Source organism: Myotis myotis, unplaced genomic scaffold (genome assembly GCF_014108235.1).
Source record: "Myotis myotis isolate mMyoMyo1 unplaced genomic scaffold, mMyoMyo1.p scaffold_m19_p_9, whole genome shotgun sequence".
Taxonomy (NCBI): domain Eukaryota; kingdom Metazoa; phylum Chordata; class Mammalia; order Chiroptera; family Vespertilionidae; genus Myotis; species Myotis myotis.
In genome coordinates this window covers 63,193,315-63,221,271 of record NW_023416401.1, presented here as the reverse complement: position 1 = coordinate 63,221,271, position 27,957 = coordinate 63,193,315, and the positions used below count along the sequence as shown (strand labels likewise).

Genomic DNA, 27,957 nt, shown 5'->3' with positions numbered 1-27,957 from the left:
TGTAACCCCCCAACTTATTCTGGGTCCACCTCTGGCAGGGGTAACATGAGAAGCACAGAACAGAGTCCAGACTGTGAAAGGGGGTGACTAGTCAGCTGTCTCAATCCTGATCGGCTTGACTCTGTAACTGAATCACCTACAGCAGACAGGTAAGTGGGACTGGGCTGTGGGTGAGTGACGGGTTTTCACCTCCTCTTCCTGGGAGGACCACAGCATAGAGTTGCTGGCAGATGGCCCAACATGACATAACTGATACTCCAGTGGCCGGTCTCCCCCACCTGCCCAGACCTTATTCCCTGTGTCTCTTCTCTAGGCAAAGACGTATTTGTATCTTACAGATTTCTAGAGTTGGTTAGGGCTGATAAATATATTAAAAATCCAGCCAAGTGTCTTTAGCATTTTTAGAAACCACGTTAAGAAATACATTCCGCCCTAACCGGTTTGGCTCAGTGGATAGAGCATCGGCCTGAGGACTGGAGGGTCCCAGGTTCGATTCCGGTCAAGGGCATGTACCTTGGTTGCGGGCACATCCTCAGTATGGAGTGTGCAGGAGGCAGCTGATCGATGTTTCTCTCTCATCAATGTTTCTATTTCTCTCCCCTCCTCTCTGTAAAAAATCAATAAAATCAATTTTTTAAAAAAGAAAAGAAATACATTTCACAGTGTTTCTCTACAGGGGTCTATACCTGATGTGAAGTTTCACAGAGCAACACTAACTCCTACTGCCATTTTCCTCTTCCACTTCATTTTAATTGCTGGTCATAATCCACTAAATGATTTTACAGCCTACTAATGGGTGACACATGGCAGCTTGAAAAACAGTGATATAATCCCATATTCCCATATTACAGGTAACAAAACTGAGACCCTGAAAGGGGAAACCATCTTCTGAGGTTACTGGGGGGTTAGAAGCAGAGCTTGGCTCAGAATCCGGGTCTTAGATCCTGGTAACTGAGGGTCTATGAGTCATTCTCAATGCCCCCTGAGCCCATGGAACATCTCCAACTCCTGGCTGGCCCCACCACCAGCCCCAAGAACAGGTGCTTTCCTCTCTGCTCTCACTTCCTTCTCTCTTGGGCCTGTGCCATTCCCTTTATCTTTTCCCCACATTGAGCAGCACACATAGTAGGATTGCTTGGTACCCAGTTGGAGAGAGCTGGGGGTTCCGATAGTGGCTGAGTGAGGGGCCGGTCAGGCTGCTGGGATGAAGTGAAGGACCCTGGACTGGTTGTCTGGCAGGCTGAGGCCTCCGGCAAGGTCTCAGTGTCCCAGGAACATACTTTCTCCATATGTAGAAGGAGAGAGTGAAGCCTGCACATCCTTGTGGGCTTAGTATTCAGACCCAACATGTACTCATCACTAGCACCTGGACCTCCAGAAGTTGGGGGTGCAAGTCCCCTGGGATCCCAGACATAATGACAAAAGCAACACAGGAGGGTTTGAGTTTTTTGGGGGGCTGCCATTGAGGACGTCCGCTGTGCCAGGCTCTGTGCTAAGCATTTTACTTCCATTACGTCCAAAACCCTATGAGATATTATTCCCATTTCACAGATGAGGGATTTGAAAGTCCAGTCAGGTGACATCATTTGCTGAATATCACACACTCAGGCAGAGCCTGCACCCAAGCCCAGACTGGAAGCCAGTGTTGTCTGACCACGTCTGACTCCAAGCTGCCACCCTGCAGCCAATCGAGGTGGCCGGGGTGGCCATGACTTGGCATGGCTCCAGGAAGCTGCCAGAGAGAAAGGGCCGCTCACAGCCCACGGCCTGTCTCAGCATAACATGGCCAGTGGGAGAGCAGAGGAAGGAAGAAGGACTCTGGACAAGTTCACTTAAGAGAGCTTGACTCAGACCTGTGGTTGCTGCACCTGAGAGGCACCTGGGGAGTTGGGGTGGGCCAGTTAAATGAGAATGTCTGGCTTAGGGACAGCATTCGTATTTGTATTTTGAACTCTCCTGGCGTTTCTAATAAGCGCCCAGGACAGAGAATGACTGCCTTAGGTTGATATATCGTTTTACACTTATCAAAACTCTTTCACATTAATTATCTCACCTGAGCCACATAGCAACTCCGGGAGGAGGTGGGATGGGGTGGGGACCGGGGACTCTGCCTCCTCTCCCCGCAGGAGGAACACGAGGAGAATGTCGACTCTTTGTGAGCCCGTCTCTCAGCCCCGAACACAGACTGTGGGGCCTCAGTTCCTGAGCAACAGGGAAATACTTTCCTCCCTTCGGCTCACACCCCAGCCGGCATGTGGGCCCTGGGGAGGAGAGGAATGCCCCGCCCGCAGAGTACGGCCCAGCGGGGTGGAGGCGGAACAAGTTATCCGAGGTGAACAAAAACAGCTCACTGGGGACCTGGAACGGTGTGGGGGCTGGCAAGGGGGGCAGGGGAGCTCTTTGTGGGAGAGGTCCCCCTGAGAATCGCCCTCGGTTAGAAAATGGACTTCACCTCATAGGGTTTTTCTTTAGGCTTATGGAAAGTTCCCCCAAATTAGTGAGCAGTGTGGACTGAGCGCCTTTGAGGTGGGCTCCGCAGTAACCCTATTTTAGAGATGAGGAAACTGAGACACTTCGGTTGAGTAACCTGTCCAAGATCACTCAGCGAGTGGGGCCCTGAGCGGAGAGTCAATCCAGAGCTCGTCCCTGGACGTGTAGTTGTAACCCGTGGGCTCACCCCCATCTGTACTGATCCCCGGTAACCGGTGGAAGCACAGGCAGCCCTCATTCCAGGTGGATGCAGCTGCTGGCAGGTCTGTGTCCGCTGACCTGGGAGCAGCTGCTGCCCCAGAGGAAAGGAAGCAGGTGGACTGGGGTGGGGAGGGGGGAGAGAAGGCAGCGTGTCCCATCACAAACGCCCAGTGCCTGACGCCATGAGCCCCCGAGCCCAGGGCGCTCTCTGCTTTCAGAGCGACCACAGATCTTGCTGGAACTCAGGCCCCACTGAGCCAAGAAGCTGTAGCCCAGTGTGAGGGGGACCGGGGCCCCTCCTAGATTCCAGGCCAGGGGGAGGCAGGACCCCGAGAGAAAGAGCCGCTGTGCCCCAGCTCCCAGGAAAGATGTTTTGTGGCAGACCCACGGCCTAGAATGGTCCTCGCAGATTGAGGAACGAGGCCCGAGAAGGGAAGTCTCTGCAGCCAGGCCAGCACTCTGCCCAGCAAAATAGTCGGCAGCGAGCCTCCTGCCCCAGTGGCCAGTGTTAGTCCCGCTAGGGAGGGCCTGGCCTCTCGCAGGCAGGGCCTGAGGTTCATGTTTGAACCCTGAGAGCTCTGCCTCCGACCCGGGGCCTGCGAGTGGATGTGGGGATGGGGAGCGAGGCCTCTACTCCTCAGTGAGCCCAGGGTCGGTGCTCACGGCCTGCATCCCCATCCACCCTGGGGCCGGACTCAGTGGGCAGCAGACAGAGGGTGCCACGCTGCAGGGCGGGGGGAGGGGTGCCGGCTGCCCTCAGTTGGAAACCCACATGTACCTTTGCACACAGGGATTCCCAGCTGAGGAGCTGCCCCTGAACAACTCAGGTGTGAGAGTTAAGAAAATCTGCGATCAGTGGACCCCGTTCAGATGCGTGGTGTTCAAGGTAAACTGAACTTCATGCAGAACACTGCCAGGCCCTCCTGCACCGCCGCCACCCCACCCATAGCCCAGCTGCCCTCTCCACCAGGAGGCAGTCACTGAACCCCCGCTGATTCCAGCAAGAAGCTTAAATTGGGAACTGGACACAGTTCTCTCCAACCTACACACATGGACCCATAGTCCCCTGGGTCACACCTGCTGACCCACCCACCTCCCTTCCCCGCTGCCCAGAACACTCCTCACGCCACAAACTAGTCCTGACCAAGCACGCCTCCCACTGCGCCCACTGGGGCCCCTCTCCCTGGGTGTCCAGTGAATACGTTCATTCATTCCAGAGGCCCTGACTGAGCGCTTTCTGGCTGAGCGACCAGGAGCTGAGCTGGGAACTGCATGTTGGCAAACGGAAGGGAATAAAGATTCTCTGGTCTGTTCCCCGCCTTTTTAAAAGCTTATTTCCTTCCAACCAGCCGTTGTCTATGTTGGGTTGTGACCTCAGAAGGTCTCTGGTTGGTTTAGATGTTGAGCTCTAAGAGGTTAAGACCTCCTGACTCACAGGCACTGGCACACAAGCCGGGCTCACGGCAGGCGGCGCAGCGGCAGGCCCGGGGCTATCCGCCCACCCACGGCCCACGCCCGGCACCGGCCCCAGGGGGTGAGCACTGCTGGGCCCATCGCTCTCTGTCCCTGGCTTCTTCTCAAGGTGAGAGTCGCCAGAACCGGAGGGAACCTGAAAGTCCATCTATTTCAAGCCCTTCATCTTACAACCGGAGCCTGAGGCTTGGTGCTGACAGGGAAGGCGGAGACTGCTGGTAGAGCTCAAGTGAGGGACCAGCTCTGCTAACAGGACACAGTGGCCAGGGTGCTGCTGGGACCGGGTCTGGGCTGTGCCACCCACTCTCCGAGTGATCTGGTAAGTCTCTAGCCCTTCCTGGACTGCCTCCTCCCCCTGGGGGAGGGCGATGGCCTCGGTGACAGCTGACATCTCCTGCTACAGTCGACAGGATCCCAAGCTCCTCTCCTTAGCAACCCAGCGTGTTGCCGCATGTTCGCTGGAGGAAATGTGGGTGGGCAGTGGTGTCCATTTTGCTGCCCTGTCCTGATCGTGGTGATTCCTGAAGGAACCAGCATTCACCTTTTGTACGATGCTCAGCGATTTCTTTGGCAAACCTTCCCGAGGCCCTAACCACCATTCACGATGTGTTACAGGCTGGGTTCATGCCTTTTTTTGGTTTTGGCGAGGCACTAGGCTGAGCGCCCAGGACGGTGATAGTCAGCATGCCGCCTAGCGGGGGGGCTGTCTAGTAAGAGCCCGGATCCTCTGTGGTGACCGCAGAGCTCAAGGACCTGCACACCTTGTGGTTCTTACCCACCCGCCTTCCCTGGCGCTGCTCCTAGGGAGCCTGGCACACCTGCCTCTTCTGCTACTGGGAGGTTTCAGCTCATCAGCTCATGTTCAAAGAGGCTGCCGCTGCTTCCAAATGTGCAGTTTACTTAGAGGCATTCCCGTGCTGCTGATGGCTTCTTTTAAATCAATTTACAGGCTGTCACGCGCTCACTGCCTTGTGGCTCTGAGATGTGCTTTTCTTTGCCTATGTTACTGACAGCTGGTAAAAGTGCACTGAGAAACACGGGCAGCAGGTACCAGCTGGCTTGACACAGCAAAGCTTATATCCATCTGTCTAAAGCAGTGGTTCTCAACCTTGGCTGCACATCAGAATCACCTGGGAATCTTTTTAAAATCCTGATTTCTGGGCCTCATGCTCCAGAAATTCTGTTTCTTTGTTACGGGGTGGGGCCACAACATTAGTAACAAAGAAACAAAATTTCCCGAGGATGAGGCCCAGAAATCAGGATTTTAAAAAGATTCCCAGGTGATTCTAATGTGCAGCCAAGGCTGAGAACCACTGGTCTAAAGGGATGCTGAATATCCTGTCCCTTACTTAGGACTACATCCCACATATGTTCTACCCCTGGAACCACTCTAGAGGGACTGGGCAGCTACCATGAAAGAACAGAATCTTAATATACAAAGATCGAGTCCCCGGAGCCCCCAGGGCAGCTGTCCTGGGCTGGACACTGGCCTCTCCACTGGCCTCTCCACTGGCCCAGGAGGAGCTGGGCTTCCCGCTAAGACCAGGTAGAGAAGATGTCACGCACTCACCAGCCATGCTTCACCTTCTGCCGTCTCTTCCTCTTCTTGGCGTTTCACTGGGAATGGCAGGGAGAAGTGGGGAGATGAGAGCCTGCCCAGGATTGCCTTACCATTTATAGAAGCCTCTCCTACACACCCCAATTAGAATTGTAATGAAGTGGGCGAGGCACCAGGTCATTCCTGTAGTGCCTGTAAGCGTTTCCCTTACGACATCCCCGACATCCTCGTCACCCAATGGCAGGGCAGCCTGCTTATGCAAGACCAACTTGGGGAGGAGAGGGGAGATAAGAAAGAAAATTCACTTTTGTGAGTTTTTTCCCAAAGGTGAACACCTCTCTGGATTGTAGAGTTTGGGAAATTTTGTCGTGGTTTTGTTTCAGTATCCTGTCCAGAGCTGGAGCTGAGAAGTCTCCAAGAAATGTCTCAGCAGAAACCAGAAGCAGAGCATTGCTCAGTCTTTTCTCACTCGTCACACATATTGGGGTTTCCACCTGTACAAGGACGTGAGGCACTTAGCACGCTGGCCTGCTCAGGGCTGCCAGGAGGAGCACTGGGGTTGGAGTTAGAAACACTCCGTTGCAAGGCTGGGGGGGCCATCACTGAACCTAGAAGCCTTGGGAGCCTAGTCTGTGACGGGGTAATCGCGCCCACTCTTCTTAATCACTGAGTACAGGGAAGAAGCAAATGAGGTGATACAAGTCAAAAAAGTGCATAGATGCTGCCCTGGCTGGGTAGCTCAGGAGGCTGGAGCATCGCCCCATGCACCCGAAGGTGGCAGGTTTGATTCCCAGCCAGAGCACATACCTAGGTTGTGAGTTCCATTCCTGGTCAGGGTGCATTGGGGAGGCAAGCAATCGATGTTTCTCCCTCACATCGATGTTTCTCTCTGTCTCCAACTCTGTCTCTCATTCTCTCAGACACCCCCTATCTAAAATCAATTAAAAAAACACACAACAACATATCCTCAGGTGAGGATTAAAAAGAAAAGTGCATAGATGTGACCCATAATGGGGTAAATCCAGACACCATCTGGATTTGAATATCAGTTTGATTCCAGATTGGGGGAAACATGTGTTGTTGTTGTTATAAACTTTATTAGTATTTTTAAAAATATATTTTATTGATTTCAGAGAGGAAGAGAGAGGAGGAGAGAGATAGAAACACCAATGATGAGAGAATCATTGATCAGCTGCCTCCTACACACCCCCTACTGGGGATTGAGCCCACAACCTGGGCATGTGCTCTTGACTGGAATCAAAGCTGGGACCCTTCAGTCGGCAGGCTGATGCTCTATCCACTGAGCCAAACCAGCGAGGGCACAAACTTTATTTTTGTTGTTGATACTATTATAGATGTCCCCATATTCCCCTCTTTTGCCCACCTCCACCGAACCCCTGTCCCACTTCCCTCTGGCCATCACCACACTGTAGTCTGTGTTCATGGGTTATGTATATATGGTTTCTGGCTAATCTCTTCACCTTCTTACATCCATGCCCTTTCCCCCACCCATCTGACAGCTGTCAGTCTGTTCCATGTATCCATGCGTCTATTTCTATTTTGTTCATCAGTTTATTTTGTTCATTAGATTCTATGTATAAGTAAGGTCATATGGTATTGTCTTTCTCTGACTGGCTTATTTCGCTTAGCATAATATTCTCCAGGTCCATTCATTCTGTCGCAAAAGGTAAGAGTTCCTTTTTTATGGCTGTGAAGTATTCCATTGTGTAAATGTACCACAGTTCTTTTATCCATCCATCTACTGATGGGCACTTGGGGCGTTTCCAGAACTTTTTAATGAGGCAGTGGGGACAGCCACTGGTCTGGTAGTGGTGACATGGTTTCAACACATGCTCTCTGTAAGACTGGAGGGTAAGTCACCGACCCTCCCTGGGCCCAGGTTCTGCATTGGCGAAGAAAAGGAGGGGGAAGAGGGATCTGTTTTCTTTATATTTTTTGTTTGCTTGTGTGTTCTTCTAAGGGAATATATTTTTTGAAAGATCCAATAGGTAAATATTGTGAATATTCACCAGTACCAACACTTTCTGTGATAGGGAGTTTAACAAACGGATAGCGCTTTGAGGATTCATGATAGAGCACAAGTTTCTCACACCTTCCCCCAGAGGTGGAGTGAAAATAAAGACCCAGCTCCATGATGATAAGATCTTTAGAAAAATGTGGAAGTGCTGGATCTTGAGAAAGGTGAGGCTGAACAGACAGGTGGTCTGGAGAAAGAGGAATCTATGTCTTCTTTCTGCACAGCATTTTATACACCGTAGGCCCTCTGCTACCACCTGCATCTGTTTATGATCTGTTTCTCTCTGCCCCTATCCCTAGACTGAGCTCCTTGAAGGCACAGGCTGAATATTATTCACATCTCAGAACCTAGCATGGGCTGGTCACACGGCAGGAGCACTCATATTTTTGAACACATGAATCAGTCCCTCATCATAAAGATGGAAATAACTACCCTGGCTAAACACTTCACATATATGACCCTTTTCCATCTTCATATCAATCCTATCACACAGGTACTATTATTACTGATATTTTTTCAGGGGGAAGGAACGGGTTAACATGAATCTGTGCAACCAGGAGACTCCCATCCACATGTGAGCGACTCCAGAGCCTGTTCACTTAACCTGGCGGTCAGCTGCCTAAGAGAGGCGGGGCCGCAGCCATTCCCAGGCTTCCGGTGGCTTTACCAGAGAGGTGGCTCTGCACCCGGGCCGGGCAGAATGACCGCTGTTGGCTCTGGCCGATGACCCGGAAGAGAGAGAGGGTAGAGAGGTATGTGGCAAGGAGTACTGGACCCTGAAGAGAAGGCTCAAGTGTGGGTCTTGGCGCCTGCCATGCCACGAGCTGGGATGTGGACAAGGCCTTCCGATGGCCAGTCAGTCCTGCCAGAAGCCCCAAGACCTGTGGGGTCAAATGGGATGAATGGATGTGAGAGTGCCCCGCGCACTCTCAAGTGTGTTATAAAGAAACAGAGGGGTTTGCTAATTATTATTATTACTGCTGACATTTTTGGCCTGGGAGCCAAGAAGAACTGGACCCTGGACATTCCTTTGATGACTTGGCAAGGACACCTGCGGAGGAGACAGGGAGGCCGTGCTGTCCTTCAAGATTATATAGACACAGGTTTCCACTTCTGCTTCTGCCAGTCACCTCAACTCTCAGGGTCAATGCTTCCTCCTCTGTGAAACGGAGGAAGAATTACTCGGGGACTAGAGGAAATGATGACTATAAATGCTTGGCACAGTGGCTGGCACTGCCCGGGGTCACGTTAGTGTTGACAGTATTAGTATTCTTATTCCCCCCGAGGAATCCCACAGTCCTGAGTGTTGCAGATTTTGCAATGGGACCCACAAGTGTGGGCAGTGGTGCCTGACCACTGACCATGGTGTCTTCCTTGGGAAGGTCTGTAGCTGATCAGCCTTGACCCCAGAGGGTGTGGTAGAAAGATGCCCACCCTGGATTCAGGAGACCCAGCTGGGCTCTGTGACTTGCCCACTGTGACCTTGGCAGAATCCCTTTACATCTCAAAGCCTCAGTTTCCTCATCAGCCTCCCCACACACCTCCCAGGGCTGGAGTCAGGTGCAAAACCTTGAAATCGCAGCTGTGACATGCCTCTGTAGACAGAGGGGTGTTGCGCCAACCTCAGGGGCCCAGCTTCTGGCCTCCCCCACCCCCCACCACCTCCGGCCGCCCCACCCCCTCCCCTGGAGCCTGCTAACTGCAGCGGGGCCCTGCCCTGGCCACCCGCCACGCGTCCTCTTCATTTTAGCAGCTGGGGGATTGCGCCAGGGCCGCAGCTGCACAGGGCCCCAGCCTCGACCTGCAGCAGGGCCATAATTTGCACACGATGTCACAATTTCAGCTAAATGATTTTCAATTCATAGGTGGAGTCACCCAGCTCCGAGTAGGATGAAATTCCTGCTTGGCCACCCTCCTGCACCTCGAACCCCAGGTAAGATGGGGCATGCAAGTATGGGCTTCTTGAAAAAGAAGACGCTAATTGATCTTTGCCTTTTTATCTCCTTTTAATTAAAGGATTTAGGGTTGCTGAAGATTTTGCAACACCCGGAGAAGCACAGAACCTCATGAGAAGTTACTGACCCCGCCTTTCTCGGAACACAATAATCCCCTTTCCAGACACATTGCTCTTGAAAACTCCAGTGACAGGGAACTTACACCTGTCAGAGCAGCCTATACTTGCCCTAGACCAGTGATGGAGAACCTATGACACGCGTGTCAGAGGTGACACGCGAACTCATTTTTTTGGTTGATTTTTCTTTGTTAAATGGCATTTACATATATAAAATAAATATCAAAAATATAAATCTTTGTTTTACTATGGTTGCAAATGTCAAAAAATTTCTATATGCGACACGGCACCAGAGTTAAGTTAGGGTTTTTCAAAATGCTGACATGCCAAGCTCAAAAGGTTCGCTATCACTGCCCTAGACAGTTTGGGCTGAAACATTCATTTCTGGGGTGGTCCACTTTAAGGTACATCTTCTCCAATTTCATAGGAGCTCCGTGAGGGCGGGAACTTTGTCCTGGTCCATCACTGCTCCATCCCAGTGCTTCCCAGTGCCCAGATCATGGTTAAAGAGCCTTGAAAAGACCAGCAAGTTCTTTCTCATGTGAACTGAGAATCTGTCTCCTAGAGCTGCTACCCATGGGCCCTCACTGTTTCCCCACAAATCCTTCATGGAGCCCACATGAAACAGGGCTCTTTCTTCCTTCCCCTAACAATGATCATGTCCTCCCCCAAGTCTGGCAAACACCCCAAGAAGTCTTCTCTTTTCTCGGCTAAGCACCAGTTTCTTCAACCATTCCTGGTGAGTCATGACTTGGAGGCCTCTCCTCCTCTGAAACCTTCAGTGGCTCCCCTAGGCCAATTACAGTTTCAGTTCCTTAGTCTGGCATTTAAGGCCCTCCAGTGTATGCTCAGCCTTAACTCCATTATTTTCTACCGCTCTTCCACGAACTCTGCAGCAAAACATGTCTAATCGTTTTCCCTGGAGCCCAACCCGATTGTTCCTGCCTCTACCCTGTTTATAAAATGCCCTGCCTGGAACATTTCCCTAGTTCATCTGCATCCAGGTCTCATCATCACTAAGGCTGAAAGCAATTCTCCCCCTCCACCTGATCATTTCAGTGTATTGTGGAAAGAGAGTTTCAATGAACTAAGCGAACTCAGGTTTAAGTCTCAGAGACACATTCTAACTACTAGGAACACCTATTTTGATAACCAAACGGACTACGGGCAAATGGTTTAACTTCGCCGAGCCTAAGGTTTCTCCTCTGAAAAATGGGTCTAATGATACCCGCACTGCTCACCCTCCAGAGCATTCTGGGGAATCATGAGACGATACACATAAAAGCCCATTGAAAATGACAAGATGCACTGACTTCCCTACTTCTGGGCGTCTTGAATATGCCCCGAGTTAGATCAAACAATACACAATCTAAATCGGTTAGATGATTCTAGAATTAGTGGAGTGATCACCATGTAAGGGATACAAATGTTGAATCACTGTATTGTACACTGGAAATTAATATAACCAATATGAAATTGTATAACAATGATACCTAAATAAAAATAAAAATAAAAATGTTAAAGTCTGTTAGGATGGAGGGGGTCTAAGATGTGGTGAGGGAGTTGGTTTGACTTTGGGTGGTGGGCACACAGTGCAGCAGGCAGGTCTTGTATCATAGACATGTACGCCTGAAACCTATATGATCTTATTAACCAATGTCACCCCAATAAATGTAATTTTAAAAATAAACAAAGAAAAACCTGGCAGTGGTAAGGTTCTTAAGGAGGGCGCACAGGCGTCTGCGTGGCCCACATTTCCCGACCCCAGGCTCTGTGTTAAGAGTTGCACCTCAAACTGGGTGGAGGGGAGCTATGGGGGGAAATGGGGGAACAACTGTAATAATCTGAACAATAAAGGTTTATTAAAAAGAAAAAAAAAGAGTTTCGCCTCAGTTAACTTTTAAGCCTCAGGCCAACCCTATGGGAAAGACATTGCTAATCCATATTATAGAAAAGAAACCAGAGGTTTAGAGAAGCTACATAAGATGGCAAGAAACTAAGCAACAAATAGCTATGTCAGGGTCTGAAGCCAGGTCATTCTGAGCGGAAATCCCATTTGTGACTCCTGGTCTCTAGCGAATCATCCAGTTCAGTGAAACCCGGGTCTTTCATTCGGGAGACTGTGATTACGCATGGACACTGGTGATGGTGGCGTTAGTAACTCTCTGCTGAGACGAATATCGAAGCCTCGACTTCAATGTGCAAGGCCTTGGCGGAAGAGTAGATGTGCAAAAGTCCCTTACAACTCGTGCCAGTCAGTGCTCATCTCATCGAATGCTTGCTCGTATGACGTGGGGCGCCCAGCCCTGGAGAAGACAGGCAGGGAGCAATGGAGTATTTTTGTTTTTGTTTTTAAAGACAGAAACTGATAGGAACTAAAAAAAAAAAAAAAAAAAAGGTGCATACCTCTCATAGAAAGAATTCAGAAGGAGTGGTGATTACAGATTATGGAGATAAAGAAGAGCGATTTTGTTGGAGGAGGCATTCCCTGAAGGAGAATACCACAGACAGAGGTAGGAGGAGAAAGAGTGAAGGGGGACAGGCAGCTGACCCTGGAAGAGACCGCACATGAGTTTATCTGGGGCACATGGCATCTGGGGACGTGGGAAAGGGCCAGAAAGGCCCCAGCTCCACCCGGAAACAGAGCAAGGATGCTTAATCCTGGGGTATGGGGAAGGTAAACCAGTGGGCAGTCCTGGCTCACCCTGTGACAGAGGGTTGGTTTACTCTGCTAAGCTGGCGCCTGGCTATTTGTGAGCATCCAGCGGAAAAACCAAACAGAGAGAAGAGAAGAAACCACAGCCCGCCAGAGAGAAGAGAAGAAACCACAGCCCGCCACCTGTGGACTCCGAGGCCACGCCTGGAAGGCGCGCTGGCACCCAGCGCATGTTAGGGAACGGGGAGGACAGAGGGCAGGTCACCAGGTTGTGTAAATACTCAGGAGGGAAACAGATCGCAGAGATCATCCAGCCCAACCCTTTCGTTTTACAAATGAGAAGCCAAGGCCTTCGGAGAAATGATTTGCCTCAGATCACGGAATAACTGACCGGCATCTCAGAGCCGGAAGAGCATTTAGGGGCCATTTGGCCCAATTTCCTCCTTTTACCCATGAGAATACTGAGGCCTGAATCAGCTGGAGACGCAGGCTTTCCCGCCCTCTGCACTCTGCTCTTCTGCTGTATCATTTTAGTCCCTTCCATTCTGTCAAAGAATCCATTTTGGAAAAAGGCCTAAGAGGTTGGGCATGCAAGATTAGGGAAATGCTTTTCAATGTCATCAATAGTAGCAAATATTATTAACATCACTGAGCAGTTATACAATTATCACAAACTTTGCTTTTGTGTTCATGGCCTCACCTGATCTTGACCCAGCTCCTAGGAAGCAGATTTTTGTACAACTGCCATGTCACAGGGGAGAAAGTGGATGCCCACACACGTTGTGTCTCAACAGAAGTTACACTCAAATCTGAAACTTTGGATCCCAAGTCCTATGCTCCTTCTTCTCCATCTCATGTTAGGCACTAATTATAAATGAGCGTAAGGGAAAAGTATGTTCAAAATCACACGAGTGCTGGATGCTTTATAGTAACTTGTGCGTTCGGTGCCTTGCTGTATTTTCACCATCTGACATAGCCTAATCCGCTTGAATATAAGTGTGATTCATGAAGAAACCTAAAGGTTTGGGAAGGGGGTGAAGAGCTGTTCAAGAGAGTGTGGTAGGTGGAGAAAGCTATATACTAGAATGTAAACAGTGGTGTATTAAAAGAGAATCCTGATTCTTTATGCAATTCAATATTTTCTCAATTTTTTACAATTATAATATACTAGAAGCCCAGTGCATGAATTCATGCTCGGGTGGGGTCCCTTGGGGTGGCCTGTGGAGATCAGGCCCCAGCTCACACCCCCAGCCTTGCAGCCCCACCTGGCACCCCGCCTTGGCCTGGTGCTGCCCCCTTACTTGTTCTACCATCCCACCTATGGGGCGATCGGTTGGGCTGGGTCCCCCACCCGGCTCCCTCAGTACCTGGGAGCAGGGTGGTGGCCCTGCCCCCATCCACTGCTGCTGGTTGCTGTCTGTGGGGTGATCTGGGGGGTGATTGGGCCCCTACTTGCACCCGCATTGACCTGGCGCCACCCACTCACCTGCTCTACCATCCCACCATGGTCCTGCTCTTGTCAGGGCCTATCGGGGCTGGTAGTACCTCCACTGCAGCCTGCTGCCAGTGCTGCATCGCTGACACCAGCCATGTTCCTCGCCGACCCCTGGTGTTCAGCTCACATCATAGCGAGTGGTCGAACTCCCAATCGAATGACCACGGGAGGGGACAATTTTCATATTAGGCTTTTATTATATAGGATTTTTGATCATCAGAAAACATATGTCCATTTTTTAAAAAAATTACCATATTATCACAGAAATATGTTACTGATACGTAGTGATATGCAAGTAGATTTTAAGGCTTTACATATAGGATGATCCAATGTTGACATATCTTTATGGCAAGTGTAGGAATTTTAAAAGCTTAGAATGTGGTACAACAAAATCCAAATGGTTAGTATTCCCTGATTTTGTTTTGCTGCATTGTTTTGTGTCTATAATGAATATGCCTCAATATGCCTAAGTTGTGGAACAAGAAAGAAGGAAAGGTAGGAGAGCAGCACATTGAAGAGGGTTGAGCTGCCCAACTGTCAAGCTTAGTCATCAACTCATCCATATCTTTCAAACTAGGCAGCTATGAATGAGGGCAAAGGATGCATTTTCATCCCTGATTATTCTTGTTTCATGCCGAATGAGCTAAGTAAAAATGGATTCAGCCCTAGATGACTTATTAGTGAATTATTTTACAGTTTGAGTATTAGCTGTTAGCTGGATTGATCAGCAATTTTGGTCTTCACCAAATTTATCCAATACTTGAATTCATTAATTCTTAAGAACAAGTAGGAATTTTCCATGTAACAGATTTAGATCTCAGTTTTATGCATCCAGGAAGTTAATAACTTTAAACTGGAAGGGTAATTTGCCAAGGATGCTGGAACCCTCTCTCCCGGAATCGAGTCAAAACAACAGAAACGGGGAAGACCTGGGAATGGCTCTGTTCACCTCTCCGGAACGTAAAGTCTGGAAAGTCCAAATCAGGCTGCTCTTAAGATGTGGCAATATTCATAGGACTTGTGCACAGGGAACAGAAGGAGGAAATGGAAATTTAAGTCAATTACAACACAGGACCAAATAAAGAATTTCTCAGCCATGATCGGCTTCCAACAGGCCTCTCCTCCCCGTCTGCTCCACAGAAAAGCAATGAGGAAGACTTCACCAGGCTCAGTCTCTGTCCATGATGGTTGCACATGGGTGAAGTTGGAGAACGAAAGTAGGTACCTGGAGACTTAGGTTCTAGTTCTGTGCTAGCTCACTTGGAGACCTTGGGAAATGGGGAATTTGGTCTAAATCAGTAGGTCCCAACGTTTTCTTCGGTCTCTCCATTACATGTTCTACACACGTGCATCACAAACACTTCTCACTGTCCACGTGATTGTCAACTAGGGTGGCCACCTCCACCCAGTCTCTGACTTTCCCTGAGAACCTCTGAACCAAATGATCTTCATATGTTTCACAGCCCCCAACCTCTACTCCTAAGTTTTAGGATCCCAAATATAAATCACCATCAAAAGAACCTTGAAAAAAAATAGACATGTATATACTTGTATGTTCTTACACAATATCTGGAAAGATGTAAAAGGAGTTGCTAACAGTGCCTTTTCTCTGGGGGAGGGACCCTATGAGCCTGGTGGTTAAGGAAACAAAGCGACTGACTTTTCATTGTGCACTCATTGAATTTTTTTGTTGAATGCACATTGTTAGAAATTTCAACTGATTGCATTAGGGTTCACTCTTGATGTTGTACATTCTATGAGTTTGAACAAAAGTATAATAACATGTATTCACCATTGTAGTATCATACTGAGTATTTTCACTGCCCTAAAAACCCTCTATGCTCTGCTTATTCATCCTTCCTCTCCCCAGTTTCTGGCAACCACTGATCTTTTTACTGTCTTCCTAGTTTTGCCTTTTCCAGAATGTCATATATTTGGAATCATACAGTATGTATCCCTCCCCCTCCTGTGTTCTGTTTCTGGTTAAATAAAAAGGAGTCTGATTGCTGGATTGAACGGTATGAGTATGCTCAATTTTTGTAAGAAACTGCCAAAGTCTCTCCCAAAGTGGCTGCACCATTTTGCATTCCCACCAGCAATGAATGAGAGTTCCTGTTGCTCTGCATCCTCGCCAGCAGTTGGTGCTGTCAGTGCTCTGGATTTTGGTCATTGCAGTAGGTGTGTGGTGGTGACATATGTAACCAAAAGCCTTAAAATAAGGAGAGGAGACAGGAACCGTTTGAGAGGTACCCATGTGAATGGTGGGGTGGGGAACGCAACGGACTCCCCCAGCAAAGGAGAGCGCTACGCCAGGCAGCCATTCTTCCTCCAGTGCCTGCTCCTCGGTGTCAGGTAAGGGTTGGGCCCTGACCTCAGACAGTCTGGATTTGAGGATATTTAGTCCCAGGAATTTTGTTTTGTTTTGATTTTAACAGCAGAGCCTATTTTTAAGGAGAACCACTTTGATTCTTTTAGGACTGTAAAGCCCAGATTCCTCACTATGACAGAAAACAAGAAATATGACCAAGAATTGAGCCATCCAGTTTTAGGTACTTATTGTTTTCTTCGGCAAGTTACTTCCTCTTTTTAGATTTCCACTTTTTCAAGAACAACAGAAAAAGAGCCTCCCCACCCCCACTTTAACTTACACATTTAGGAAACAGGACTGTCCCAAAGATTCAAGAGTCATGCTCTGACTCGACTGTCCCCACAACCTTCCCCTCTTGTGTTCTATTTTCTCTCTTGCCATAGTAACTCTCATACTTTCTGTGTCTTTCTGTCTTTTTAAAAAATGTCTATTTTTATTGATTTCAGAGAGAGAGGACGGGAAAGGGAGAGAGAGAAACATCAATGATGAGAGAGAAAGATGAGATCAGTTCACAGTCGACTGACTCCTGCACGCCCATCACTGGGGATTGAGCCCTCAATCCAGGCATGTGCCCTGATCTCCTGGTTCATAGGCCAATGCTCAACCACTGAGCAGCACCGGCCAGCTATCTCTCTGTCTTTGTCTCTCTGCCTCTGTCCCTCTTTCTCTGTCTCTCTGTCTCTTTCTCATGTCCTTTAAAATGTTTACCTCCTGAAAAGCTCTGGAAGATGTATTGAAGTGTGTCGGAGATGAGGATTAGGAATAGGTGTTTAGAGCTTCTGATGCCTGAATGTATCAGAAGATTTAGGCAAAAAGAATGTGTTAATGGAGGAGCCAAGAGCTATATTTAGGAAGAAATAAAAGTAAAGGGGCAATTCATTTGTAAAGGGAAACTCAGACAAGCAGAGTAGGGCTGAAATAGACTTAAGTAGGTAGATAAGTAAGTAGGTTTGCTTCCTCCCTCATGCCTCCCTTCCTTTCCATTCCCAAGAAAGGAAGAAGAAATCACCTTTAGTGCCTGCCATGTTCCAGACACCATATTTAGTTCTGTAGTCACTCAGAGTTTCCCACTCTTCTGTCACTCACATAGCTTATTTTTTTATGTGTTTTGACATATCTACATACCAGCCATACCATTATTGACTTAGTAATTTTTCTTTAAATCAACTGTCTTTTCTTTCCTCCACCTTCCCCCTTTAACGCACACACATATTTTGCCCTTGTACCAATCAATAGCATCCATACCAGAGTTTGGTATGTTGCCCAGCCGGTGAGGCTCGGTGGTTGAGCGTCGATCCATGAACCAGGAGGCCGCAGTTTGATTCCTGGTCAGGGCACATGCCCCTTTCGGGCTCGATCTCCAGTAGGGGGTGTGCAGGAGGCAGCCAATCAATGATTCTCTCTCATCATTTGCTGTTTCTATCTTTCTCTCCCTTCCTCTCTTGGAAATTAATAAAGACATATTTTAAAAAGACTTTGTTATGTTAATTGCTTTTTAATGTAACTGTGAGAATTTAAAAACGTTGGTTCCCCTGTGAGAGTCATGTGTCATACTTCAGGATACGTATAGATTAGCTCATTTGGTCTTCCCAGCTACACTATGAGGTAGGGATGATTGTTCTTATCCTACAAAGGAGGAAATGCTCAGAGGGGTTACGTATCTTGCCCAAGGTCATGAAACTAGCACTTGAAGGCACTATGTCTCTAAGGCTCTTTCTCCTAACAGTGCTCTATAGTGGGAAGGGAAGAAGAAAAGAGTAGTACAAAGATGAGGTCAGTTCACAAAGATTTTGATGCATTCGATCCAACCAGGTAGTTCATTCTCTACAGGATGCCAAGCCCCATTGCTCATTCTTGCCTCCCGGAGAACTCTTAGTTTCTTCCACCTCATGACCAAGCCTTGTGTCTGGCACAGACCTGGTGCCTCATTTGTGCTTGTCAAGTGGGTGGCTTTGCTCCAAGGGCAGATCCTGCAGTGGCTGTCCTGGTGCCAATGCTCCTAGAAGCCACCCTGAACCCTGCTCTTTTGCTTGCCATCACGCAGATCAGCACCTTTGTTTCAGCCTCTTGCCCAGGCAAACAGGCCAAAGCTTTGCCCTCATGTTGGGACTTGGGAAGGGTTTGCTATTTTAGGTAGTGGCTTTATGACAGTGGCAATTCATTCAGGAACAGTTTGAAAAATTATTTAATCTTCTCTTTTCAGCCTAGGATAAAAGATATACTTACTTGGCAAAAAGGGCGGGATCCTCTGGTACCACCCCTTTGGCCCCTTCACCTTGGTCCTGTTGGGGTGCGGTCCTTCCATTAAGCCCAGAGAATGTGGTAAGGTCATGTGAGGACTTGGACTCAGCCTACCCTTCCGCAACATTCTCTGCCCTGCCAATGATGGGCTCTGGGCTTGGGAGTGTGGGGGTGAGAGGTGGAAGAAGGTGTCAGGAGTAATAGGGCAAAGGAGCTATACTTATTATGGGTTTACTCTGTGTCAAACACCGTATTAGATACTTGATATCTGTTACCTCATTTCACACTTTTGACAACCTATAATCTTCACAAATTCGGGTTATCATGCTCATTTTACAGATGAGGAAATCCAAGTCTGGAAAATTAAGTGTCTTGTTTAAGATGACGCAGCTAGTAAAAGGCACAGCCAAGATTCAAACCCAGGTCTGTCTGACTCCAAAGCCCCTGGTCTTTTCACTATACCAGGCAACTTCATCTCTTGATGAGACATAGTTACAAGGGAACTTGGATATCATCTAGTTGAGGACTTCCTAGGCTGTATGCTTCACAACACCAGTGCTTCAGAGAGGAAGAAGAGGCCAGAAGGTTTTGGAGAAAGTTGGTTTAAACAAAGTTAAAAAGATGCCTTTACTGTAGGACTTCTCAGAGCCTTTCATATTCTAACCTCCGCGCCGCGCACGCAGCATCAAGTCCCGCTCACCTACGCACGCTCGCTGTGCACGCAGCCTCCTGGTGATGGATTGCTACGGGATCACGGCATGAGCGCGTGAGGACCACATAGGCTTTTATTAGTATAGATGTACACAAATCTCCAAGAAGGATCTGTCACATGACACATCACCCAGGTAATCCAGGGAGACTGCTTCTTTTCCTACAAAATACTCAAAAAACCAGTGTGTTACAGAACAGTTTGGAAACCATTCATCTAACCCAACTCTCTTATTTTATAAAAAGGGAGGCAGGAGACTTGCCTAAGTAATATGACAAGCTGAAGCAGAGCAATTCCAAATGCCCCACAACCTCACTCCTGTCCTTCCTGTCTCAGTAGAGAGAGAGGCTCTACCCATTTTACCCGTCATTAGGATGAGGTAAATACCCACCTTGTGCCAGGCACTGGGCTAAACAAGCCACAGTGGAGGAGCAACCATATGCAGTGTGGTGATGGCATTGACAAAGCTGTGGCAGAACATGTGACTGCCCTTGAACCAGGATTGGAGGCTGGGGAAGGCTTCCCTGGAGACTGAGCAGGTCAAAGGCCTCTGCCCCTGCGAGGCACCAGCACGCCTCGTGAGAACCTGGAGCAGCTTTCCCGTGACCCTCAGGCTCCACCTCAAGTTGCATCCTCAAAACTCTTCCTTCTCTCCTGACAGTAAAAGAAGCAACTGGCAGAGATATAGATTCCTTATTAGTTCTGCTAACAGTGGTTGAAATCTCTCTATAACATAAGCTAAACAAATTCCTCGTGTGCTTGACCACAGAACAATCTCAGAAAGTCACACCTGGCAGGGATCTTGGTGATTGGCTAATCCAAATCTATATATATAAAAGCCTAATATGCAAAATGTCCCCTCAGGAGTTCGACAGAGAGACTGGGAGTTCAATTGCTCGCTATGATGTGTGCTGACCACCAGGGGGCAGTGCGGAACAAAGGAAGGCCCCAGCAGGCAGCAGGCAAAGGAAGGCCCCAATCGGCCGATAGCCTGCCAGGTCTAGAAACCCTACCTGTGCACAAATTTCGTGCACCAGGCCTCTAGTATAAATATAAATGGGGGGAAATACAAATGGGGAAAGTGGAGCCTGGAAGGCAAGATCTCAAAGTCATTGAGACCCAGCATAGGGCACACACTCTATTTGTTAGCCCACAATTTAGGTTCAATGTGATACCTAAGCCATTTGGAAATTAAAATATAGTGTTTATGAGCCTGCATCCACCTGTATGAAATGGGTGAAGGAAGAGGAATGCCATTTCAAGTGCTCTCCTGCAATGGAGACTTCATGGAAGATCCTAGAAAACACAGGTTCCAGGAGATGGGTTCTTCTCAGCCTCTGCCTCTGCACCACTGCGCGCCCTTGATGGGGGTCACGTCTTCTCTCTGGGTCTGTTCCCTCATTCTTAACAGGATGAAGTTGGGCTTGAGATGTTTCTTTTAGCTTTAAAGTTCCTCAGATGCTCCGTGGGAGGGAGCTTCATTGTCAAAAGTCGAAGCATGGCTGACCCTTGTTTGACCTCAGTGTCCCTGCTCTCTGGTTTCATTTTTAAAATTCCTAGTCATTTACTGGGCTCATTTTCTCTCCTGAGGTTACAGAACTTGTGTTGGAGAGACTCAAGGCCCAGGATGGGCAGGCCGTGCTGCTGTCAGAATATAAGTTACAACTAGCTTGCTAGGACAAGAGTGGGCCTGATGGGGCTGCTGCCTGAGCTGAGGGAGAGTCAGCCTGCCCCTGAGGGATCCTCTGGAGAATGTGGTCCCTCACCCTCTGCTGAGCCCACAGCCACAAGCCTGGGCCAAGGCCAGGCCCTAATCACTATGCTGTTGAGGTATTGACATGGTGCTGCCTGTTGCCTTGACAACATAGAACAGTTCCAGGCTGCGGACCCTGCCAGAGCTAAAGCCTCCAGCCCTGAGATCAGGGAGCATGCTTCCATCCTGTGCTTCCTCTCCACTTAGTAGGCCTTTTTCTGAGAGTGGGATAAGTGTCGGGTAACCATCCCAGAGGAAGGGCCCTCTGCAGTTTAGACTATTTGTGGAGTCTGGCTTTCAATCCTGAAATTTGTACAGGAGGATGGCTGTGATGATAATGGGTCTGGAAACCCAATTCTCCTTGGAATATTTTAAGGAGTTCCCCTCTGGCTGGAGATAGTATTTAGCTTCGACCTTTAGCTGCATGGGACAGAAGCATCATGATCACAGTCTTCAGTGGTTGATGGGCTGTCACACAGAAGAGGGATTCCCTTTGTTTAGAATGGGCTGCAACATAGAAGGGATCTGGGTAGCAGTTTGGGGCTGAACACAAGGACAACACTTTATAGAACTCAGGTACAGAGAAACAGTACTTCAAAGCGTGTTGGATTTGCCTGTCACTCAAGGACAAGTGGAGGCTCAATGACAGAGATGGTTGGCCAACCAGCCAGGGCCAAGGGGATTATACCAGATGGTCAATCTAAGGCCCTTCAATTGGGAGACATGAATTATGGAAAATTCCTGGTAAGATATCGCCCTTCTTGGCAGAGGTTGTCCAGTAGTACCTGAATGCTTCCTGAAAGAAAACAATTTGTACATTTCTCCAAGCACCTCTGGATCTATACAAACCACACCTGTTCCCTCCCCACCAACTGTAATTCCTCCTTTTAGGCTTAGTAAACACCCGAGTTTCTAATTTTCTTCTAAGATTTCTCTCTTCAATATTAAAATTCCTGGAGGATAAACAAACACTCTCTTCTCTGTTGAGGCATCTGTGCTCTAAACTGGGATCAGTACCAGGTGCTGCTTAGAACTTTTAAAAAAGTGTGTGTGCATGTTTCACTTTCTTTGCCAAGCTGGCGTTAATTTATTGATGGCTCATAAATTAATCCTTCTGCTTCGGGGTCTTGATGAGATGATTAGAAGTTTGACTACTGTTCATTGCCATCTTCACTCTGCCTCAGGCTGCTTGGGAAGCGGAATGCCAATTTGTTCTTTTTACTGCTCTTCCAGAGAGAGTGAGTAATGACTTAATTTATAGAAATGTAAGTGATAAGAAGTACTTGGAGAGACCCCAAATCCCCCAAATCTTTGCTTCATGGAAAATATGACAATTTCCCCGGGTGGTATTCCATGGGTGTATGTTCAGAAACCAGATCTCAAGGGATAATTCATGTAGGAACATGATCAGACTTGAACTCAGAAAATATGGGTTTCTGTCATGTTTCCCTCTTTGGAACAAACCACTCAACCTCTTTGGACCTCAGTTTTCTCATCTGTAAAGTGGAATCATTCATTCATTCACCTAACAAAGCACTGTATACAAGAAGCAGTGACTGTTCACTACTTGTGGAATTGCTCCACATCTGAATTGATTAAGTCTGAAAAAGTTTAATAAATTATAAAGTGCATTGTGAACAGAGGGTTATCTTATCTAATAAAAGAGAAACATGGTAATTAGCCGTACATCCGTTATCCTTCCCATTGGCTAATCAGGGCGATATGTAAATTAACTGCCAGCCAAGATGGCAGCCGGCAGCCAGGCAGCTTGAAGCAAACATGAGGCTTGCTTGCTTCAGTGACGGAGGAAACCAACGTTCCAAGCCTGCCTTGCCAGCCTCTGAGCTTGCAGTTTGAAACATTGTTACAAATATAGAAGCTAAACAAAACCCCAGAAACCTGCTTTCAGCCTGCCGGGATCTCAGAGCTGCAGTTGATACATTGTTTCGATTATAGAACCCAAACAAACCAGATACCTGCTTTCAGCAGCAGAGGCCTCAGAGCTGGAGCCAGAGCTAAAGCTGGCCCAGAATAAAAAAAAAGAAAAAAAGGAGCGGTTGGGAGCTTCAGTCACCCGCCAGCCTGAAAACAGCGCTCATCCCCTCACCCAGACTGGCCAGGCACCCCAGTGGGGACCCCCACCCTGAAGGGTGTGTGACCAGCTGCAAACAGCCATCATCCCCTCACCCAGGCTGGCCAGGCACCCCAGTGGGGACCCCCACCCTGATCTAGGACACCCTTCAGGGCAAACCAGCTGGCCCCCACCCATGCACCAGGCCTCTATCCTATATAGTAAAAGGGTAATATGCCTCCCAGCACCAGGATCAGCGGAGCCAAGAGGCCTCCTGGCACGGGGATCAGCATGACAGGGGCAGCACCCAAACCCCCTGATCACCCTGCGGCTCTGTGTGTGACAGGGGGCGGTGCCACAACCTCCCTATCTGCCCTGCTCTGTTCAGGACAGGGGAAGGTGCCCCAACCCCCTGATCAGCCCTGCTCTGTGTGTGACAGGGTGCGGCGCCCCAACTCTCCCCCCCCCCCCCATGGGCCCTGCTCTGTGTGTGATGGGGTAGAGCCATAACCTCCCCATCGGCCCTGCCCTGAGTGTGACAGGGTGCGGCGCCCCAACCCCCTGATCCGCCCTGCTCTGTGTGTGACAGGGGGTGGTGCCCCAACTCCCCTATCAGCCCTGCTCTGTGCGTGACAGGGGGGAGCTCCTCAACCCCCTGATTGACCCTGCTCTGTGCGTGACAGGGTACGGAGTCCCAACCCCCCTGATGGGCCCTGCTCTGTGCGTGGCAGGGGGCGGTGCCCCAACCCCCCAATCGGCCCTACCCTGAGCGTGACTGAGGGTGGCATCGCAACCTCCCGATTCGCCCTGCTCTGTGCATGACAGGGGGCGGCACCCCAACTCCCCAATCAGCCCTGCTCTGAGCCTGACCAGGGACTGCACCTAGGGATTGGGCCTGCCCTCTGCCACCCGGGAGCAGGCCTAAGCCAGCAGGTCGTTATCTTCCGAGGGGTCCCAGACTGCGAGAGGGCACAGGCCGGGCTGAGGGACCCCCCTCTCCCGCGAGTGCACAAATTTTTGTGCACCGGGCCTCTAGTCATATATAAGGAGGAATATAGAATATTTTTTTCTTTCTAATAAAGCTCAGGATGTTCATTCTGGGGAAGTGTTTCTTAGCAACAATTCCACTTCTTGCGTGGTTGCTATCACTAGAAATATAGTGAATGAGAACAGCAATTTTTCTTTCCTCCCATCCTGTCAGAAGTGAAGTCTATGCATTTATGAGAGAACGAAGGCCAACCTCCTTCTATGCGTGAGTTCTCTTCAGTTAGCTGAAAGTCAGCTTAGCTGCTAGGACCTCTCTAGACACACACTCTTCTAAGAAGCTCTGTATATGCCCTGATCTGTATCAGGCATCAGTGCCAGGCTTCTGTTCTGGAAAAACTTAGGAAGACAACAAGATGTAGTGATGATAAACAAAACCAAAACAAACAAAAAACCCATCGCTCTTAAGATATCTTTGCTAGTCACTCCTAGCCTCTGTCTTCTTATCTGTGAAGTAAGGATTACAACACACAGCCTACTTTCCACGCAGAGCTGCTCCAATGAAACGATGTTATGAAAGCACTTTGCAAAGTTAAAAGACCATGTACCAATGTCAGGGATTATTTTTTGGTGCTTACCACCCGGACTTGCATTAGCAATTGCAAGGTCTGCCTGTGCCTGTGTTTCCCCATTACCCGGGCTGGTTTAGGCTGCCACCAGCAGTGATGGTATCTGGTTTTCTGATCATTATCTACTTAAGTTTCCAACACTTGTATTTTCTAAGAGTCATTTTCTCTCTTTCTAAATACCTGTGTAGAATTGTTCTCCCAACACAGAAGTTGAAAACTGATCTCACCTGATAGCCCCAGCTGAGTGGCTAGTGCCACCCTGTTCCCGGGAAGTGTAACTCTATTTCCTTGTTCTGCTTAAGCTGTAGCCACGCCTAAGTCATGGCCACCTACATGTTAACGAATGCGACTTTATTTCTGAGCTTTAGTGACCATATTAAGACAGTTCCAGCGCCATTCCTTGCAATACCTCTTAGACATCTTCCCACAGTCAAATCTACTGGTAGACAGGAATGATTACTTAGCTTTATAAAACACTTGGTGTCACAAAGGAATTTATGACTTGTTTTACAGTTCTCCCTTACAACTTCCCTAAAAGGATGGTCAATAAAACACTGGTGAAGAAATCGGGGTCCTGGGCAACACCATCAGCATGACAAATCATCGTTTCCATGGAAAAGACTTGTGTGATTAATTCCCCCAGTAAAATCCTATGGGGTTGATTGAGTTTTCACATTAATAATAAAGGGATTGTGAGAGCTCCATCAACACAATCAATGCAAGTGATTGGTATTGATGGCCTTTCAAAACTCCACCAGTGAGCTAATGATTTCCAGATGTATTTTCCTCCAGCTGGTCCAAACAGTTCTCTCCTTTTTATATGATAGCTTAATTTTCCCAAAGGTAGAACAGGGAGCTTGAGGCCTGAGAAGAGAAGTGACTTGTCTAGAGTCATCGATTAAGTTGGCTGCAGACCTGAGACCACAGCACTTGGCACAAGTAGGTGCTCAGTACACGATGAATGGATGACTAAATGAACCCGAATCTGGAAAACATTTTTTTACCCCCGCCACTGTACTCTACAGCAAACTCTTTATATCCCTGCCATGTTTTCTGCTCTTCAGAAAGTAACTTTCAACCTAGCTAAGTTCTAGTCCTGCACTAAGATAACAGCCACAAGCCACTTGTGGCTACTGAGCACTTGAAATGCGACAGGTCCAAAAGGAAAATGAGATGAGTTACGAGTGAATGTCAAATTTTGAAGGATTCGTGTGAAAAATGTTGTAAAATATCTCATTAAATTTTATATTGACTACCTGTTCAAATAATAATAGTTTAGATATACCAGGCTAAATAAAATATTATTAAAATATATATGTGTGTGTTTTTTTTATTTTAGAGAAAGAGGGAGAAGGATAGAGATATAGAAATATCAATGAGCTGCCTCCTGTATACTCCCTACCGGGGCTCGAGCCCACAACACTGGGTATGTGCCCTGACTGGGAATTGAACTAGCGGCCTCTTGGTTCATGGGTCAACACTCAACCACTGAGCCACACCAGCCAGGCTAAATTATTTTTAAATAATTCCCACTTGTCTCTTTTTTTTATGTGGCTACTAGAAAATATTAAAAATTCTGTTTATGGCTGTTTATTGCTTGCATAGCTCTATTGGGTAGCACTGTAACCCATAGAAATTTTAGAAAAAGAATGATATATGAATTGTTAAACTTTCAATAAAAATTTCCTTCAGGCTAGCCAAGAACCTAGGAAACAAAGGTAAGGGTAATTAACTTTCTTTGCAACAAAAAAGAAAGATCCTTTTTCTTTTTTCTACCTTAATCCTTCCCCTAAACTTTCCACTGTGTTTTCCTAACCATGTAACTGAAAAGCTGCGAGATTCGCTAAGGTATTGATAGGTGGTCGGTGGCTGGCCAGTCAGCCCAGGAGCAATACATTTAATCAGAAGAGCCACTGCCCCATTCCCAACTGCCACAGGCACAGAAGCCTTACTGTGCAACAGAGAACATATTTTTGGAGTATACTCTTAGCAAACAAGTTTTAATAAAAATAATTACCACAATAACTGACATTTTTATAGCACTTTGCAATTTATAAAGTACTCTCACATATATCATCTCATTTGATTCCCCTAATCTATAATAATAAAAGTGTAATATGCTAATTAGACCAGACATCCTTCGGAACCGAGCCAGGGCTGCAGCCGCCTCGGCTGAGAGGGAGGGATCGAGGCAGCCGCCACAGCTACAAAGGCCTACTCTTGCATGAATTTCGTGCATTGGGCCTCTAGTAGCTTTATAATGATCCTGTTTGACAGATAAAGACACATAATTCAAAGAGGCTTATTCATGATCACACAGCTAGAAAGTGGTTTTACATCCTGGCCTGCTAATTCAGGGCTTCAGCTCTCATCTCAGGGCATGTTAGCATCCAGCACGTGAGCTCCAACTGGCCTGGCCTGGCCTGGGGCTCCGTGGCCCCAAATTTCCTTGCCTGCTGTGCCTCTCTCACACAGATCAACAGTGGAGGAGGAAAGGAAAGGTGTAAGAAGCAGCAGAGAAGAAAGAAATCCAGGTATGGAAATACATATGTAACATCTTGAATAGAAACTTCCCCACGGCACACCGTAATCCCCACTGTAATTATCTCTCATGTGGACGCAAGGGAGAAAGGAAGTGCTACCACCGCCCAATCTTTATTGGCGAAAGCCCTCCCTACTGCCGGGCAGAGTTGGGTGTTATTATCTCCATCGGAGCAAGGAGGAAACTGAGACTCAAAGCTATTAAGTTCATGTTCATTCCACCACCCTAAGTTGATTTGTGCCTCAGTACACAAATCATATGTATTGCTATTATAACCATTTTTCATGTTTATTAATTAATTACTCAGTAATTACTTCGGTTGTTTATATCCTCGTTCTGTTGGGGTTTGCTTTGTTTTCTTTCTCTGGCTTTAGGTTCTTTTAAAAATCTGTTTCCGAATAAATGCATTTCAGGTTATGAACTTTTACTTTGGTTACATTCATGGGTTTTGATTACTTCCCTTGTGTATGATAGCATCAAAACCCATTTCATTAATGCTATTTCATTAATATTTTCATTTCTACATATTTTATAATTTTCACTGGGTTTCCTTTTTAATGCATGGATTATTTGGAAATGTGATTTTACTTTCTAAAAATAATATCTATTTTTTGAATAGATAATCTATATACCTGGTACAAAATTTAAAAGGCACAAAAAGTATTTCAAAAGTATTTC

At 47.8% G+C, this 27,957-nt stretch overlaps 1 protein-coding gene and 1 long non-coding RNA gene across 3 annotated transcripts in view; one reads left to right on the top strand and one right to left on the bottom strand.

Annotated features, from left to right (window-relative positions):
* TGM3 (transglutaminase 3) overlaps positions 1-5,892 on the bottom strand; it is a 37,601-nt gene extending 31,709 nt beyond the window's left edge. Inside the window, exon 1 of the mRNA XM_036321829.1 lies at positions 5,735-5,892. Within this exon, the coding sequence (XP_036177722.1) occupies positions 5,735-5,741 (7 nt within the window). The 5' untranslated portion in view covers positions 5,742-5,892. The remainder of the gene's footprint in view (positions 1-5,734) is intronic.
* On the top strand, positions 76-10,066 carry LOC118662865. 2 transcript variants are annotated; one of them, XR_004969913.1, is made up of 5 exons: positions 76-149; positions 3,482-3,577; positions 4,274-4,483; positions 9,626-9,693; positions 9,777-10,066. It is a non-coding gene; the product is annotated as an uncharacterized LOC118662865 (long non-coding RNA). The 2 variants fall into 2 exon arrangements; XR_004969912.1 differs by lacking the exons at positions 76-149; positions 3,482-3,577 and having other exon boundaries at positions 3,984-4,483; positions 9,777-10,065.
* The last annotated feature ends 17,891 nt before the right edge of the window (positions 10,067-27,957 follow it).